Source organism: Sus scrofa, chromosome 3, assembly GCF_000003025.6.
Source record: "Sus scrofa isolate TJ Tabasco breed Duroc chromosome 3, Sscrofa11.1, whole genome shotgun sequence".
Taxonomy (NCBI): domain Eukaryota; kingdom Metazoa; phylum Chordata; class Mammalia; order Artiodactyla; family Suidae; genus Sus; species Sus scrofa.
The window spans coordinates 122,023,181-122,042,192 of NC_010445.4; the positions used below are offsets into that span (position 1 = coordinate 122,023,181).

The 19,012-nt window shown below is 40.8% G+C and overlaps 1 protein-coding gene across 1 annotated transcript in view; it reads left to right on the top strand.

Annotated features, from left to right (window-relative positions):
* NBAS (neuroblastoma amplified sequence) overlaps positions 1–19,012 on the top strand; it is a 359,592-nt gene that overhangs the window by 140,447 nt on the left and 200,133 nt on the right. Inside the window, 3 exon segments of the mRNA XM_021087823.1 lie at positions 2,434–2,619; positions 4,299–4,472; positions 12,129–12,262. Of these exon segments, the coding sequence (XP_020943482.1) occupies positions 2,434–2,619; positions 4,299–4,472; positions 12,129–12,262 (494 nt within the window).

The window sequence follows — 19,012 nt, forward strand, 5'->3', positions numbered from 1 at the left end:
GTTTGTCATATAGGTTCCTTGATGGTAACAGTTGTACTACCCTGGTGGAGGGTGTTTGTGATGCGATAATGTGGGAGGCTGTGTGTGGGTGGGGGCAAGATTGGTATACTCGCAGTGTCTCAGTTAGTTTCTAATCCTGCTTTTTGTGCTTTGCAGAACGGTGGTTGAGCCATTTACACACACACGCATGCACACACCACACAGGTAGGTAGGTAGATAGATAGGTAGATAGAACATATATTCTCCCTGGCTTCTGTTAGCTGCCTTCTTTCCAGCATGGCTCAGCTCTGCCACGCCACACTGTTCTTTGTCATCACTTTCTCAGTGTTCACTCCTGGTTTCCCTTGGGTCTGGCTACTCCTGCCACTCCATTGAAACTCCATCAGACAGACTCCCAGTTTGCCTTTTAATGTCCGATTCCCTTCATTTGGTAACAAGACTGTCCTTGGACAACTGCTTCTTCCTCTTTTCTGCCATCTCTTCTTGGTAGTCTTCTGCGAATCCATTTCACTATCTTCCTTGTCCTTGTCTTGGTTCATTTTCACCTCTGTGTGGTGCAGAGTCTTTGGCTTGCCCCTTAAATATTGTTATTCCCCAGGGGGCTGGAGCGTCACTAATAGAGGGTCTTCTAATACTTGTAATTGCAGTTCTCCTAATTAGTCTGCTTATTTTCAGTCCAGTCCATTTGCAATTCACTCATCATTCAGTAAATACTGAGTATTCTTTCCAAAGTGTAAGACTGTTTATGACATGCCTCAGTTGAAAATCCTTTGATAATATTTACATTTCAGGATAAACTACAAGTACCTTAGCTTGGTGAACAATGTTCTGTTTGATTAGGCCTGTCCCTACTATTTTAGTCTCATTTTTCTTTCTTTCCTTTCCTTCCTTCCTTTCTAGGGCCACATTCTTGGCATATGGAAGTTCCCAGGCTAGGGGTCGAATCGGAGCTGTAGCAGCCAGCCTCTGCCACAGCCACAGCAACGCTAGATCAGATCCGCATCTGTGACCTACACCACAGCTCATGGCAGCGCTGGATTCTCGACCCACTGAGCGAGGCCAGGGATCAAACAGGCATCCTCATGGACACTAGTCGAATTTGCTTCTGCTGCGCCACGACAGGAACTCCTAGCCTGGTTTTTCATTGCTTCACTTCATACCTTCTTTTCGGTTTAGGGAACTAGTCATACTTGCCCAGCATATCTTGCCTCTCTGCCTTCCATGCTGTTCTGCCCTTCTTCCCTCACTTACTCACATCCATGGATTCTTAAACTCTCATTTTACACGTTCCCTGCTCTGGGAGACTTTGTGACCCTCTCCCTTTGGGCTGTGGTGCCCTCTTCTTTGAGATCCCAGTCTCCTCCGCCCTTCGCCAATCATTCATTTACCAGATTGTGTTTCCCTGCAAGTTGGAGGCATCTTTGAGAGCTCGTTTGGAGCTTCTAGCAGGGGAGCGCAGCTTCTCGTATACCCTTGACCAGTCAGTCCTCCTCCATCAGGGATGGTCGTCCTCCTCGGCTGAGTGTGCACCTTTGGGAGGGAGGGCACACCTAGCTAGCCAGCCACATCAGCCAGACCAACCCTGGCCACCAACAGGGTGACAGAGTCGAGCCAGATTGCCCTCACATCCCAGAGACGTCTTTGAAGGAAGGGACCTCGTCTTACTTAGTTTTATATTCCTAACGTCTCGAATGGTGTTCAGTTTGTAGTAGGTCCTCGATTCATAATTGCTGTTCCAGGAGTGAGGGGGTAAATAAGGCACTCGGGGTTAAGGCTACCTTAGATGATTTTGCCATCAGTTAGGCTATGTCATTTTATAAAGCTGATGAGGCAACAGGGAGTGAGCTTGCTGTGTACTGAGCATCTGTAGAAAAGCCCTTCTTTGTTTTTGGTCTCAAGGAGGTGTAAATATTTGAATTGAAACAGAGAAAGTATGTACCAAAATTAGTTGCTCAGCAAGTATTTATCAAATGTCATCTATATGGGAGGCATTGTGGAAGGAGAGGCGCAGAACAGGAACATGGAAGCTAGATACTCGTGTTGAGGCAGAGCGCTGGAGTGAAAACAGGATGCACTGGGCATTATCACTAACTCGCTGTAGGTTTTTTCCTGCTTAAACATTGTTCGGAGAATTTAAGTAGACAAATATGTGTAAAACTGCCTGGTAAAATGTAATGCTCTACAAATTTAATATGGTTGTCTTTCTCTAATTTTTACTTTCAGGATTTCTTGCTGATTATTTGATTCTTTCGAGACAGTTTGTTGCTGGTATATTTAATAAAGAACTCTAATGTTTTGCACTAAACAAGAAATGCATGTTCGTGGTAATATGATTTTGTATAAAATGATTATAAGAATTCTGTACTGGAGGTCTTTTAGGATATATGGGAAAGATACAACACTCGTAGACTAACTGTCACATTTCCATTTTAGGTTGACTGTGCATTATCGCTTATTCGACTTGGAATGGAGCGGAATATTCCTGGTCTGCTGGTTCTCTGTGATAATTTGGTCACTCTGGAAGCGTTGGTTTATGAAGCCGGGTGTGATTTAACCCTAACCTTGAAAGAACTCCAGCAGATGAAAGACATTGAAAAACTAAGATTGCTGATGAATAGTGTAGGTTTTATGCTAAAACTTTCTTTTTAAGTATTCCCTGTGTCCTTTAATTCATGTGTGTCTCCAAGCCAAAGATGTAGTGCCCTTCAAGCCAGAGAACTTAGTCAATAAAGGAAAGTTTCTTGACTTTTAAAAGAAAAAGTTCAAATTTAGCGAGTAAATTACTGAAGGCATCCGAAACCATTTCGGCTTTTTTTGTACCTTCCTTGCACTTCATTCATACTCATCTGTGTATAATTCCCACCCCCTCCTCTGTCTAGCTAGGAATATTTCTAAACTAGCTGTCATTTTAGTAATCATTTTTTTTTTTTTTTTTTTTTTTGCTTTTTGGGGCCACACCAATGGCATATGGAAGTTCCCAGGCTATGGGTCGAATTGGAGCTATAGCTACCGGCCTTTGTCACAGCTGTGGAATCTGAGCCACATCTGTGACCTACACCACAGCTCATGACAGTGCTGGATCCCCGACCCACTGAGTGAGGGCAGGGTTCAAACCTGCATCTTCGTGGACCCTAGTCAGATTCCACAATGGGAACTCCAGTAATCATATTTCTAATCCTTTACTTTGTTAAAATTCCCAACTACTTATATATTCCAAGGTCTTTAAAAAAAGTACTGAAGGTCAGAGGGCCGGATGGTTGTGTAAAGGGAACATCTTGGCTTGAGGGTTAGTGTGTGTAGGAGAGTTTGCCCGACCATTCTTAGATTTTGGGGAGATCTCTCTAGGGAGAAAGTAGTCTCCAAAGTTAGGAACTGATTGCTCCGGAGCCCTCTGAGTAGAGAGCCAGCTTCGAGACAAGAATGATGGGCTATGGAGGTGGTTTGCATGGATGGAGAAAGGGCTGGAATTGCGGGGGGGGGGGCCCCTCTTGTTCTTTCTTTTTTTCATATTCTTTTCTCTTTTCCTCTCTTTTCTCACCCCTCTCACCATCTTTTTTCCTCTTCTCTGTCGCCCTTTTCTCTCTCCCTATTTCTTTTCTCTTTACTAATTTCTTTTCATTATGATACAGCCCATGAAAATTGAGTCGTGTTCCATGCAAGATGCCTCTTAAGAGGTTCAGGTGTATCTCCTGGGGTCATTAAGAGGAGGGATTGTGTAATTTCAGGGATAATGAGTAAGATGATGGGTGTCATTTGGAGTTTTATGAAGGTGGGTGTGAAGGGGTCAAACAAACAGGAAAAAGATGCAAGAGAATCTGGGATTCTGTAGCTAGGGCTGGTTACTTTCTAGAGCTTCTTTGTTTATCTGTGTCTCTGCTCTTTTCTGTTTCACACTTGCCGTTGGCCTATGGTCTCTGTTTCTTTCTGACTCTTTTCCACATGCACACTTCTGGGGCAGAATCTCTCTTTGCTCTGGAAGACTCATGACTGAGGAGTAGTTGGTGGTGGTGGTGGTGATGGGAATAGTGTCTTGGTCTTTCAGAGCTGAGGGGCCCCAGGGTGATGATGGCACTGATGACGTGGGCCATTGCTGCTTTGGCTCCACCAGCCCCAGGCGGAAGGTGATGCTCCTGCCTCTCAGTTGCCTTGTGAGGGGGAATGGTGTCTGTTTTAGAACGTTTGGGCTTTGATTGTTTCACGTGAACCTGCTTATCTTTGAGCTTTATAACTTGTTGTCTGTGATTATCGGGTATTTAATATAACTTGTGCTTGTTTGTTTTGGTGAATTATATTCTCAGTGTCCTGAGGACAAGTATGTGACCAGTGCCTACCAGTGGATGGTTCCCTTTCTTCATCGTTGTGAGAAGCAGTCCCCTGGTGTGGCTAATGAGCTACTAAAGGAATATCTAGTCGCTTTAGCTAAAGGGGACTTAAAATTTCCCTTGAAGATATTTCAGTATTCCAAGCCTGATGTAAGTAGAAACTTTAACTTCTAAAAAAATTCTCTGTACTTTTTCCCCTACAGAATTACGTTTTATATTGATTTCTTTCTTCTTTTAAATAATTAGCTTTGCAAGTAATTTCTCTTTAAGCAGAAGAAGTGGTTGTCATTTTTTTATTCTTTAAAAATGTTCCAGCAGTTTAGTCCAAAAATTTGTTGGAAGTTCATACAATTATGTTTATCTGGATTGATTTACTCCCGAGCGCGTCGACTGTCTATTGTATTATGGAAACTGGCAATACCAAAATGACTAATGGTTGAACGGTATTGAATTCTCACTGTAGGTAGGTGCTTCACAAGTGCTGACTCATTCAATCCTTACAACTATCCTCTGAGGTAGATATTTTTATTAATATTCCCGGAAAAGAAAATCGTGATGTAGAGTGGCTAGGCAGTTGCCCAGGGGCACAGGAAGGAGCGGAGCTCAGGTTCAAACACAGGTTTTTCTGATTTCCCAGCTGGGTTCTCAACCATCATGCTGTACTGTGACACCAAAGAAGAGGAGAAGATTTCTGCCTGGGAGGACCTTCATAATATTTATTAAGATCTTTAAGATCCCATAAGGAGATCTTGTTATTATTCTTATATTCTCTTATATTTGCTGAAGACTGATCTATCTCTCTGTATTTCTGTAGGGTTCAAGTTCAGATTTACTGGTGATAAGCCATTTTGTTACGTGCTGCATACTTTGCAGTGTAAATAACCTCTTAATTTAGCCATAAATCAAATGTGCTATTTCAGGGGATAGCGGCTCCCTTTCCCCTGGAGGGACTGGAGCAGGGTGGCGTAGTCACTGGATGCACTGACTGTCGTGAGATTTAAATTAGGCTGGGATTCAAGCAGAAGCCATTGATGCCTCCTTCCAATCCTGAATTGTAGTTGAGTGTCCTTTGTGTACTAGCCTTCGTGAGCGATCTGAAGTCCTCTAAGGTATATGATTATAGATCAGTATAATCAAGATAAAAGGGAAAGTGTTGCTTAGTTAACCTCGCACATTTTTGACTTCTGGAAGGGTAGTCTGTGAGAACCATCCCTGTCCATTGATTGTTTAAAATTTTCCATCTTCTCGTAAGCATTTCCACTTACTTATTCTGATTTTAAATTGGGGCTGGTTTACTGTGAACCGAGGGTGGGCTGCTCATGACAGCAGAATGCCATCTGAGAAACAGGATGGATTGAGTATGAATGTTTTAAGAAGAATCTTGTTGTGGTCCTTCTTCCTTACAGTTTTGTACATCCTTTGTATACAGTCAGCTCTTTGTTGTTTTTATGTGGCAGTGGAGCATGTGCCTTTTGAATGAAACACCATTTGTCTCTGTTGAAATATGTAAACAACAAAGGAGAAAACGGTCGAGGTTCTGGGCTCTTCCTTCCCATCCAACTTGTCTGTTTCTCGCCGTGTTATCTTTCTGCGACACAAATTTGGTCAGGTTGTGATCTGTGGAAAGTCTCTGGCGGCCCACCATTGTCTGCAGGGTAGGCGCTGGTGTGGAAGGTGCTTGACGGTCTGCTTCTAGTCGGCCTCTGCAGCCTCATTTCCCTCCATGAAGGCACCAGCTCCCTCACTAACTTTGCACCTCTTCACCCTGTCCGGTTCTTTCATGCCTCTGTGTGTTCTTTGAGGCTGTTTGCTTTATTTAACAGATACCATCTGTCCCTTGGCATCCTGCTCTCCAGGAGTCCCTTGGCTGCGCATCCTTCCATGACTTCTCTGGGCTGCGGCGGGGCTTGCCTCGTGACAACCCACGTCACACGGTGTTGCGTTGCGTGCTCAGTCTCTCTCTCTCTCTCTCTGTTTCCTAGATGTGTCCTCTCTGTCTTGGGTGTCTTCTGGGACTAGCATGGTCCCTTCTAGAAAGCAAGTGTGCAAGGGCAGCTGAATGAACGATTCACACTGCGTTTCATTATGATGCTTTAGGTTGCTTCGTTACACTTGTTGCTTTACTAGGATGGTACCTGAAGCATTGTTTTTATTTTACCTTATTTGACTTTTTACAAAAACAATACCCCTTGAATCTGCTGTGAATCATGCACCGGGTATTTTTGGTAAAATAAAATGTATCTGTATCAGACAGCGTAGGCTAAGATATGCTGATTAACACGTGGTCTCTCAGTCTTAGTAGCTGACAACAGCAAACGTTCATTTCTCCCAAGCCTCTTGAAGGCTGTACTTGGGCTTCTGCTCTGTTCCATGTATTATTCATTTCAGGACTCAAGCCTAGAGGAGCAGTCGCCTTTCCAAACGTGTGGCCCAGGAAAAAGAACAAAGTAGAACCGCACAGCGGCTCTTAGCTCTAAGCGTCTCAAGTTACTTCCTGTCACATTTCACAGGCTGAAGGAAGTTTGTGGCCAAGCCTGGTGTAAATGAGGCAGAGAAAAATAAACCTCTCCTAGAGTTAGGGAAACAGATAATGGGAAACAATAATGAAAATAAAATATTCTCTTTTCGACTATCTCATGTATTCCAAACTCTTCCTCTCTCTTATAAAATCTTGATTTTAAGTGCTCATCTCTGTTTTAAGCCATTGCTCTTTGCTTGACCCCCTGTTTGCACAGTGAGACTTGTGAAGTAACTTGGACAAATCTGGATGGAGCTGACTTGGCAGGAAAATATTCTATCTTCTGCCATTGTTCTGTCTTCCACTGGTATTGTTAAGATGCATTTGTGCATCAGAACTATATGGATTAAAAAGAAACCAATTTCCTAGGCCCAACTCAGAATAGATTAGAATTTGGGGGGATAGGGTCTGGAATATACATTTGACAATTTATGCAGTGATTCCGACGGGAAGCCAGTTATAAGTGCAAATCATCCCCACTTTCCCACTCTTGTTTGCTGTTCCTGCCATTCTTGTATGGCCCCTTGAATCTGATGGGGATTAAGCTGTTGCAGGTTTCAAAGAGATGATCCTATTTTCAGTCCTTCTCTCTTCCTGGAGGTGGTCCTTCAGGAGTCCACGTTAGAAGCATTGGATGCTTAGTAAACCCTCCTTGTAGATCCCAAACCGTATCCCAGTGGACAAATGGGAAAGTCTGCTTAACACTAAACTCTCAATTTCTTGCTGGCCTACTTTTGGCCCATACTCCTTAGGAAATTGAAAAGTGCCTCTAGAACTGTACTCCTCAGTGTATAGCCACTGGCCGTGTGTGGTTATAGAAATTAAAACATGAAATTGAAAATTCAGTTACTCAGTCTCACTAGTTTTCTATGCTAGTCCCAGGGTTTTATAATTAAAAACAGTGCTGCGGTGAATAAGCTGTCCATATTTATTTTGTATTATTGCTGTATCTTCAGGGTATATTCCTGCAAGGGGATTCCTGGGTCTGGAGGCAGAGTTGGGTCCGTATTACCAAAGTTCCCTTCAGAGGGGCTGTTCCTCCACAGACAACGTAACATGACTGTTTCTCCACAGACAGAATTTGTTGTTATGTTTACAATTTTTTGCCAGTGAGATGGGTGAAAAACAGCATTTCGATGTTGTTTCAATGTGTTTTCTCTAAATATGAATGAATCTGAACATTTTCTCATATGTTTGAGAGGCATTGCCATTTTGGTGAATCGTCCATTCTTGCCTTTTCCTCATTTTTCACTTAGATTTTTGTTTCTTTGTGCCTTAACTTTTAGAAATGCATACGTATTAGTGTCCTTATCCCTTTTTTATTGTGAGTCTTTCTCCCAGTTGGTAGATTGTCTTTGGACTTTTATTATGTATTATGTCATGTAAAATTTTTTACACTTTATTTTTGTATAATCAAATTGATCTTTGGTTGTTGTTATTGCTTCCATATTTTAAGTCTTGGTGAGAAAGCCTTTTCTTGCTGTAAGTTTGAAAAATCACTCATGTTTTCTTTCAGTACGTGTATGGCTTTATTTTTATGTTTAGATTCCTCATCTATTTGGAGTTGATTCTTTTGCATGGTGTGAGATGTGGAATAGTTGTCCAAGCACTATTTAGTTAAAAAGTTTATTTGTACCTGAGGGATTGGAGAGGCCACCTTTGTCATACACAAAATTTCCATTTGTTTTGAGCCGAATTCTAGAGTTTCTTTATTGCTTTATTGGTCTGTTTGTCCATGTACTACATACCACACTGTTTTAATTATAGAGATTTTCTGATGTGTTTTAAAAATCTGGTATGAATTGTAGTCCTCTATAGTTCCCCCATCCCAGTATTTTATTTTATTTTATTTTATTTATTTTTCTTTTTTAGGGCCCTACCCCTGGCATATGGAGGTTCCCAGGCTAGGGGTTCAGTCGGAGCTACAGCTGCCAGCCTACACCACAGTTCATGGCAATACCAGATCCATAACCCACTGAGTGAGGCCAGGGATTGAACCTGCGTCCCCGTGGATACTAGTCAGACTCGTTTTCACTGAGCCACGATGGGAACTCCCCATTCCAGTATTTTAAAAGCTACTTCTGTATGTTTTTTTACTATCTTAACTTTAGTATAATGTTCAGTCACCTTATTAAAAAATAAGATATCGAGTTCCCTGCTGGCTCAGCAGGTTGAGGATCCAGTGTTGTCACTCCTGTGGCTCAGGTCACTGCTCTGGTGCAACTTTGATCCCTGCCTTGGGAACTTTTGTCTGCTGCAGGCGCAGCCAAAGAAAGAAAGGAAGACTAGGGAATGTCATCTGTTCATGTCTGTCTGAGTGTCTTTTTGGAATGTTCAAGGTTTTTCCTCATGTAGATTTTCCACACTTGGTAAATTTATTCCTAAGCACTTAATTTTCTCTTTATATTACAGATTGAGTTTTCTTTACCCTCATTTTCTCTGTTTATCGTTTGTGTATATGAAAGTTACTGATTTTTGTATACTAGTTTTCACTTATTCTTTCACTACTTCATTGATTTCTTTTGTTGCCCCATTCTCTAGGGTTTTGCAGGAATTTTTAACATCTATTGTTCAGTTTCTAGTTGTGTAGTAGTGCATAATTTTAAGACTTTATTAAAAGAAATTATGACTTTCTTAGATTTTATCTTGCCTTTCTCTTTCTTTTTTTCTTTTTTCTTTTTTGCTTTTTTAAGGCCACACTCATGACATATGGAAGTTCCCAGGCTAGGGGTTGAATCAGAGCTACAGCTGCCAGACTACGTCACAGCCACAGCAGTGTGGGTTCCGAGCCACATCTGTGACCTACACCACAGCTCACGGCAACATCGGATCCCTGACTGACCAAGTGAGGTCAGGGGTTGAACCTTCATCCTCACGGATACTAGTTGGATGTGTTTCCGCTGCACCGCAATGGGAACTCCTCCCCTTGATTTGCTGCCTGTGGTGGGGAAGACTTACTGACGTCTTAGGAAGTCCTAGATGTGGGCTCTCATCTCTTAACTTGAGGTGGGGCAAATGATGGTTTAATAGTGACCTCTGAGATATTAGGACAGGAATGGTGGAAATAAAAGGAAGCGTGTCTCACATTATGTGAAGTTAGATGTCTTGTAGCGCCTAATAGGACAGCAGTGAAAAGTGTCTTTTAAAATGTGTGCATTATGATTCGTGTACAGAGTAGATTGTATTAAGAAAGATACGCTGAGTGGCCCAGGAAGAGAGCACAAAGGGGCCGTAGGAGTACAGAGAGGAAAAAGGATTCATGAGGAGTTATTCATTGGAACAGCATTTATGGAGCACATGCAAGAGACTCTAGACATCTGGGGAAGTTGAACTGAAGTCAGCCAAACAGAACTAGATTATTAGGGAGGTTTAGAGACTAAGGTTTTAAGCTTACGTTCCTTGAGAAGACATTCCAGGTAGAAGTAGAGGATGACAGGGAGACCTCATCGGTGGAATCCCATGTTTAGATAAAGGCAAGAAACTTAATCTAGGTGAACTAAAACTTTGAGTGGAAAGGCATTGGCCCCTAGGACCAGAAAAGAGAGTTGGCATCGGGCCATGAAGGAGCTCGAGTGCCGGGCAAAAAGTTTACTCTTTATCTCTCACATTGAAGGTCTGTTAAAGGGCTTTTTACAGAAGGTTTTGAACCTACCTCCTCACACATATGGACTCTAGAACTTTCAAGCGACACTTCACTGTCTCCAGGAGGGAAAGATAGGAAGCAGGAAGATGGAGAAGAACATCAAGGACTCTGGCTTCTGTTTGAGCCGGTTTCCCAAGTTGTGCCAGACTGGAATGCCTTCAGTCTCTTCATCTTCCTCAGGTGCTTTCTTTCCATGCGGGAGGCCTTTGTTAGTGTTTTTTCCCCAGGCTCTTCCATTCTGTTCAGGAAGCTCTTCTGCAGGATGGTGAGAGCCCACTCTTGCTTAGGCTCCCAGCCAGCCTGCATTTGAATCCCGACTTGACCCTGACCAGCTCGTGCCTTGAGCAAGCTGTTTGTCCTCCCAGTGCCTCAATTTTCCCTTTATGTTAAGTAGAGACAGTACTAACTTAACAGGATTGTTTTGAGGATTTAGAAATTAATGCATGTCAAGCGCATAGAAGCCGTACCTTGCGCACAAGGAGAATGGGAAAAGTTGGCTCTCTTCATTAATTTTTATTAACGCTTGCTTTTGTTATTCCCTGCTTGTCCCTATTTCACCAGTTTGTCATTTTGCAACCTTGGATAACTAAGTCTTTGTCAAAGCTTGATGTCAAATTAAGGCTATGTTTCTTAATACCTTGAAGAAATCCATGTATATAAGTCCTTTAACCCAGATGCTTTTTTCTAGAAACCCTTACTTCCCTGGTAACCTTGAATGTTTCTTCCCATCCATTCCTTCCTTTCATCCATGGATGTGATTTTTCTCCTGAGAAAATGCCTCTGTTTGGTGACTTCTCTCCATCACTTTCCTATTTCTTTTGTAATTTTCTACTAAAATGCTGGAAACAGTAGATCTTTATTATGGAAATTATCTTAAACTTACTGTATTATTGAAAAGAGCTCTAAGAAAATAGTTTCACACTTCCTTTTTTTTTTGGTTAATATAAGCATTCTGCATGTATTTATTTAATCCTCACAGATGTTAATATCCCAGCTTTATAGATGAGAAAAACAAAGCACAAATCTGTAATTTTTTTAATCTCAGAAAATACTCTAAGAATGGGAATCTGTAATTTGCAATGGGAAAGTGACCCCAAAGAGTTATCTTTCTGTGTCAGAAATATGGAGTGTGTTCTGTGATGTGAATATTACTGGATTACAGTGTGACTTCTTTCAGATACAATGTTGGTACTGTTTAGTTAAATGACTAATATATAATGTACTGAAAAATAGCAGGCTCGAACATCTCTGAATATTAGTTAAGGGATTTTATATATTTTTGTGATTGAAACACATAAAATTTGGCTTTAGGGTTAGAAACATTTTTAATGAATTGCCTTTGTAATTCACTCTGTTTCTTCTATCTACTTTATCTTGAATGGGTCATAAATTGAAGAATCTGTTTTCAGCAGATGCAAAGCTTATGGGTACAAATTATCTTTTCTAGCTGATTCTGTAATTAAAATGCAATTTCGTTTAGAATTATTAAAGACCCTAGAAGTCTGTAAGCTAAAGAAAAACCAAGATTTGTTTCTGCAGCTGATTAATTGCACTGTTTAATATTCTATTGAAGTGGTACTGGGATATGGAAAACTGACTCTAAATCTACTGATGTTTAGTACAACATGCTTTTTTTCCCCTCTAGTTGCAGCAAAAAATCATTCCTGATCAGGACCAACTGATGGCGATAGCACTGGAGTGCATCTATAACTGTGAACGAAACGACCAGCTCTCTCTTTGCTATGACATATTAGAATGTCTGCCGCAAAGAGGCTATGGGTAAGCGTCCTCAGTGGGCCAACTTTATGCTTGTGTCTTCGTACTCTAACAGTTAAAATGAAAATGTTACTTCCCTGAATGTTCATTATGGAGAATTTGGGGAATATTAAAAAAAAAAATGAAATTATCTGCACACCTGTTGCCCAGAGATTAAACTTTTATTTTTCCAACAGTATAGGGGAAATTGACCTTGGTAATTATCCATTGAAAAACAAACAAAAATATCACTACCACTACAACAAAAAAATACTTTAAGTGGATAGACAGTGATGTATCTTTGTGCTAAATTATTTCTAATTAAGCGTTTTTCATATTTATGGGCTAGTTGTATTTATTCTATGTATTTTTTGTTCTTATCCCTTGCCTAGAGTACAACTTTTAAGTATTAATGTATGAATATACATAACATTTTTTCTTTTAGTTTTATTGAGATATAATTAACATACAGCACTGTGTAAGTTTAGGGTTTATAGTATAATGACTTGACTTACATTATGAGGTGATTACCACACTAAGCTGAGTTAGCATCCATCATCTCTTACAAATACAAAAAAAAAAAAAAAAATAGAAAAAATGTTTTTTCCCTGTGATGAGAATTTTTGGGATTTATTATCTCAGCATGTTTGAACTATAACAGACATCAGTGTTGACAGTGGTCAGCATCCCCAGGACCTGTTTATCTTATAACTGGAAGTTTGTCCCTTTTGACTGTACTTCCCCAGCTCCCACCTTCCACTTCTAGTACCAAGAAATCTGACCTCCTTTTCTGTGAGTTTGTTAAGGTTCCACATAGAAGTGAGATCATAGGGTATGTGTCTTTCTCTGATATAGTTCACTTAGCTGAAACCCCTCATGGTCCCTCCATGTTGTCATAAGTGGCAGGGCTTCCTCCTTTTTATGGCTGAATAGTATTTGTGTGTGTGTGTGTGTGTGTGTGTGTGTGTGTGTCTGGATCACATTTTATTTATCCATTCATCCACTGATGGTCATTTGTTTCTGTGTCTTGGCTCTTATAAATGATGCTGCAGTGATCATGGGGTGCAGATATCTCTTTGACACAGTGATTTCATTTTCTTTTTTTTTTTTTTTTTTTTTTTGTTGTTGTTGTTGTTGCTATTTCTTGGGCCGCTCCTGCGGCATATGGAGGTTCCCAGGCTAGGGGTCGAATCGGAGCTGTAGCCACCAGCCTACGCCAGAGCCACAGCAACGCGGGATCCGAGCCGTGTCTGCAACCTACACCACAGCTCACGGCAACGCCGGATCATTAACCCACTGAGCAAGGGCAGGGACCGAACCCGCAACCTCATGGTTCCTAGTCGGATTCGTTAACCACTGCGCCACGATGGGAACTCCCGTGATTTCATTTTCTTTAGATGTTTACCCAGAAGTGGAATTGCCAGATCATATGGTAGTGTTATTTTTAATTTTTTGAGAAATGAATGTACATAATTTTAGTTGGTCTTATGTTTAAATGGACATTTATATAGCCTTCTTTTGGACCATTTAGTTTTATGCAAATCGGATTTATATTTTCTCTTTGGCAGTCACACAGCCATTATTCTTTTAATCACTTTTAAAGTGTAGTATATATTAAAAATGTCATGGAGAAGTTAATAACAGCACATGAAAGATCACTGAATGAAAATTTAGTGGGCCTGTTGCTAAGCCTTTGTGACTTCAGCTGAGTCACCTAACATTTCTGATCATCAGTGTCCTTATTTGCAAAATCAGATATTGAGACAAGAAGTCCTTCTCATGCTCTGTTTCTTTTTCTCCTCTTTTTTCTTTTTTTCCCCTCTTTTCCTTCCAAGATATTTTTTTTTGGGGGGGGGGATGAAATGAATGATAAAAGTCATTGATTTTTTTTCAACCCAATGTGAAATAGTTGTTTCATGTGGTCATTACTGGTACTGAAGTAAGGTGAAAAATTGATGGGGGAAGGATATTTGCATGGTACCAAAGCATTACCTTTAGCAAATATTTTAAATTTTTTTGGTAATTTTGAGAGGAGAAGTATACATTTATAAAGCCAAAGGCTCACTGCCATTACCTTTAAGTTACCAAACATGGGATCACTTACCATCAGCCTGGCATTATGTGTTTGCTGGTGAGAAGCAGTATGAAGTAAAATAGTTTACCCCAAACCTAATCAATCCTGTAAGCCAAACTTCTAGTGTATAGTAAATTCAGGGAATAGGAGAACAAGCTAAATGACACCATGACAAGAACAACCAGATACATTCAGAATGTAGAGATCCTTTGGGTCAGATTGTCTTTACACTTTGAAAAGCAGTGTCCTGGAGAAAAACAAATTGGTGGAGACGGGGAGGTGCTGTTCTAAAATCAAGGAGTCTAAAAGAACATGTGGAGCTCCCACCATGGCTCAGTGGTATCCATGAGGGTGCAGGTTCAATCCCTGGCCCTGCTTTGTGGGTTAGGGACCCAGCATTGCTGTGAGCTGTGGTGTAGGTCACAGGTGGGGCCCAGATCTTGCGTTGTGGTGGCTGTGACATAGGCTGGCAGCTGTAGATTCTGCCCCTAGCATGGGAACTTCCATATTCCTTAAAAAAAAAAAAAAAAAAAAAAAAAGACGAAAGAACTCTGTTCCTTTCTAATTTTTAACCATAAACTAATGTGTGATCTGGTTAAAGTCAGGGTATTGAAAGACTTGTAATAGATGAACAGCTGTTGGTTGCCCTCTTTCCCCATCTTCAGATACCTGTCTTCAAAAAGCAAACATCATTATAGATCATGTCTTCCTTCTTGACTTTGACTGCCTCATTTAAAATACTACGCTCATACATGTCATTTATTGATGTTACAGTTTTAGATAGTTACTGACTTTTCTGGAAGCCTACTCTTGCCCCACACTTACTTCTCTTAACCATTTTTTTCAGTGTAGTTAAAGCAGTATTTCTATCATTATGATTACGTAAATACTGTTGACACAGGGCTAGTATGATTATATTCCTTTTTATGCAACTTTTTGTTTTTCCTGCGTTGAATAATTTCTTTTTTTGGTTATTGTTTATGTTTCCATTTCCCTCCTCCACTCTTCTGACAGAAAGGTAAGCCTTTTCTTGGTCAAAGATATCTAGTAATGTCTCCTTTCTCTTTTTCACTCTGCTTCTCTCTCTCTCCCTTTTAAAACATCTTTCTTAGAATTGTTTTTTCTCTGGCTTTGATATGAAAGAATTGTTCGCTGTTGTGCTGCTGTACAACCACCATCCTGGGATTTTTGTTTCCCCCTCTCGTGTTCCATATTGCATTTCTGGGATTTATTATCTTCTCCTTTCTTTCCTCAATTTGATGGAACACCGTCTTGAATAGTTTCCTATCAAAGATTTCATGGACACATTTTATTTTAAGACTGTCACATGTCAGAAAAATATCATAATTGCATCCTTATCCTTGATGGAATCCTTGGCTGTGTATGGACGTTTAGGTTGATAATCTTTTTCCTTGTGAGTTTTGAAGGCGTCACTCTTGGCTGCTCCTTCGTGCATTGCTGAGGAGTCCAGTGCTGTTCTGAATGACTACTTCATGTTTAAATGGCTTTTTCTTCCTTTTTCGGAATGCTTCACTGCCTTCCCTCATCTTTAATGTTCTTAAACATCATAAGGATGTGTTTAAATTTATCATTGTTCGTTTATTTATTTTTGGGTCACACATTTTTGGCATGCAGAACTTCCCAGGCCAGGAATTGAACTCCAGCCACAGCACACTGTATCCTTAACTCTTAGGTCATCAGAGCACTCCATTCATAGTCTGTTTAAATAGTGTGTTCCAACCTGGAAACGCACATCCTTCAGACCACTGGAAATTTTTCTTCTATTTTTTCCCTGTTACATTTCCTTGATAAGTTTATTTGCATGTCCTTTTTTTTTCTGTTTTTTGCACTTTTAAAATTTATTTACTGCCCTTTTTACTCTTTCCACATCACTTTTTGTTTAATGATCTTGGAGATATCTACGGTTTTATCTTCTAATCCATATTTTGAATTTTAAAATTTATTTTGGCTTTCTTATTTAAATTCTAAGAACTTTTTCTCATTCACTTGGAAACAAAATTGCATCCTACTCGTGTTTCACAGAGGCATAAATACTCTTCTGTCTCTGCATTACCCTCCCTGCCATCATCTCTCACTTTTCATATTCTTTTTGTTTGCATCTCTGCCTTTATTTAGAAGATTTTCCTCCATGTCTAGTGATTCTGGACCATGAATTTATTTCTAAGATACTGAAAGCTGATTGGGAGCCTTGAGACAAGCTGAAGCCTTTTCATTACAGGAGTGTTTGGGAAATTGCCTTGTCTGTGAGCAGCTAGAGAGTGTCAGTCTTGTTTTGGTTTTGATTTTGGGGGGAGGGAGGATAATCTTAGATTCTGTCCATTGCAGTACAGAAAGGTTGGGTGGTCTGTAGCTCCAGCTCAGTCATCTCTTCTCATTATGGGTCTAGGTACTGACCACCAAAAAGGAATCAAAACATTTTGCGGAGTTCCTGTCGTGGTGCAGTGGTTAACGAATCCGACTAGGAACCATGAGGTTGCGGGTTCAGTCCCTGGCCTCGCTCAGTGGGTTAACGATCTGGTGTTGCCGTGACCTGGGGTGTAGGTCGCAGACGTGGCTCGGATCCCGCGTTGCTGTGGCTCTGGCGTAGGCCGGTGGCTACAGCTCCGATTGGACCCCTGGCCTGGGAACCTCCATATGCCGCGGGAGCGGCCCAAGAAATAGCAAAAAGACCAAAAAAAAAAAAAAAAAAACAAAAACATTTCGCCTTGTTATAGGCAAAGCTAAATGGAGATGGTGCTAGTGTGTAATACTTCCCTTCCTCAGTGTAGGTTTAGGGAAGCTTCATGTAGGGAGAGGTATAACCACAGAGTGGACTCAGCATCTTTGTATTACTGACACCTGTTCAGATATGACCACAGGCTCCTTTGCCTCCTCGGTGAAGAGCAGCGAGTGTGCCTCTGGGAACCGTGGGTCTTCAGGGGGCAGCAAAAGGCTGGTGCTGTGGATTGTATTCACAGTTTTGTAGCAAAATGTCATTGCCCATCCTTTAGAGACCTTAGTCCAGTGGCTACTGGAGTGCTGGTGGTCAAAGTGCTCTTCCAGAGGGTGACAGGAGATGCAGAGCCCTCTCCTTCAGTACCCAGAGCAGACGCGGTGGAAAGTTTCTTCCTCGGGTGGCCTTGGTGGTAAGGACAGATGGTCCTTCTGTCAGCTTGGTGCCCCTTTTTGTCCCTGACCTCTAGGTAAAATCATTGCCTTCCAACTGACGTGTGATTTTTTACAAATGAAAGTGTTCGGCTTTGTTCTTCAGTAAGATCAAATAAGCGTTGAGTATCAATTAGAGTTTAGCTATTAACTTTTAAAAAGTAATTTGCCTACATGAGATAGTCATGGTATTAATAAAGTGATATTAAAGATATAAAAAAATTTTTTTCATGTCCTTTTAATTATTATGGTGAGGGGATTAATATTTTGTTTTCAAGGAGTATGGAGGCTAAAACGCCTTTTGTGAGTATGTGTGGCTCAGAGCTTCTTTGGCCTCAAATTAGTAGTTTCTGATCCAACAGATTTTTTTTTTTTAATAAACACAAAAAGTGTCATGATGCTCTTTGGTTGTTCCATTTATTTCTTAATGATTGGTTTTTTTGCAATTACAATTTTCTAAAATGCAATTATAAATTGGCTAAGTATTAAAATACAGGTCTTGGTGGTAGTTCTTTTTGTTCATCATGCCAAGATTGTCAGTTTATAGTCTCCCAGGATTAGTTGTTTATTTTTAGTGGTTAAATGGTTGTTATTTATGAAATGGTAAACTGTATATTTTTTCACTGTTTTGGACTTCGTATTTCTGAGCATCTTGCCTAGGTGGCACGTTCCATCTGGCTGAAAAAAATCTTTAGTCATATTTGTGAATGTCAGTTCACAATGGAAGAAGACATTCTGAAAATCTCTGACAGATGTTTATTGTAGAGCCACAAAGTGATAATTTAAAAAATATTATTTCTGGAGTTCCCGTCGTGGCGCAGTGGTTAACGAATCCGACTAGGAACCATGAGGTTGCGGGTTCGGTCCCTGCCCTTGCTCAGTGGGTTAACGATCCGGCGTTGCCGTGAGCTGTGGTGTAGGTTGCAGACGCGGCTCGGATCCCGCGTTGCTGTGGCTCTGGTGTAGGCCGGTGGCTACAGCTCGGATTCAACCCCTAGCCTGGGAACCTCCATGTGCCGCAGGAGCGGCCCAAGAAATAGCAACAACAACAACAACAAAAGACAAAAAGACAAAAGACAAAAAAAAAAAAAATTATTTCTGAATGAGTATGTTAAGGGAAGTTAGCTCTGAAAATTGGTCTTGTTGTTGAAGGATGTTAAATGGAATATACCCAATATCCAAATTTATCACTCGAGATCAAGACCTAAAACTTGATTTAAAAAGATAGTCTTTGTAAATTACGCTAAATAATTGCCACATAGTTTTAGACCAGGGCCTATTATTAGTTTAAAAAATGAGTGAGGCTTTTGTGTTTAAGTTAGGTCATTTTTAATTTTCCAAGTCAATAGAAAGGTTTTTTATTTTTTGTTTTTATTTCTTTTTAGGGCCACACCTGTGGCACATGGAGGTTCCCAGGCTAGCGGTCAAATCAGAGCTGCAGCTGCTGACCTACACCACAGCCACAGCAACGCCAGAACCAAGCTGTGTCTGCAACCTACACCACAGTTCATGGTAATGCCAGATCTCTAACCCAC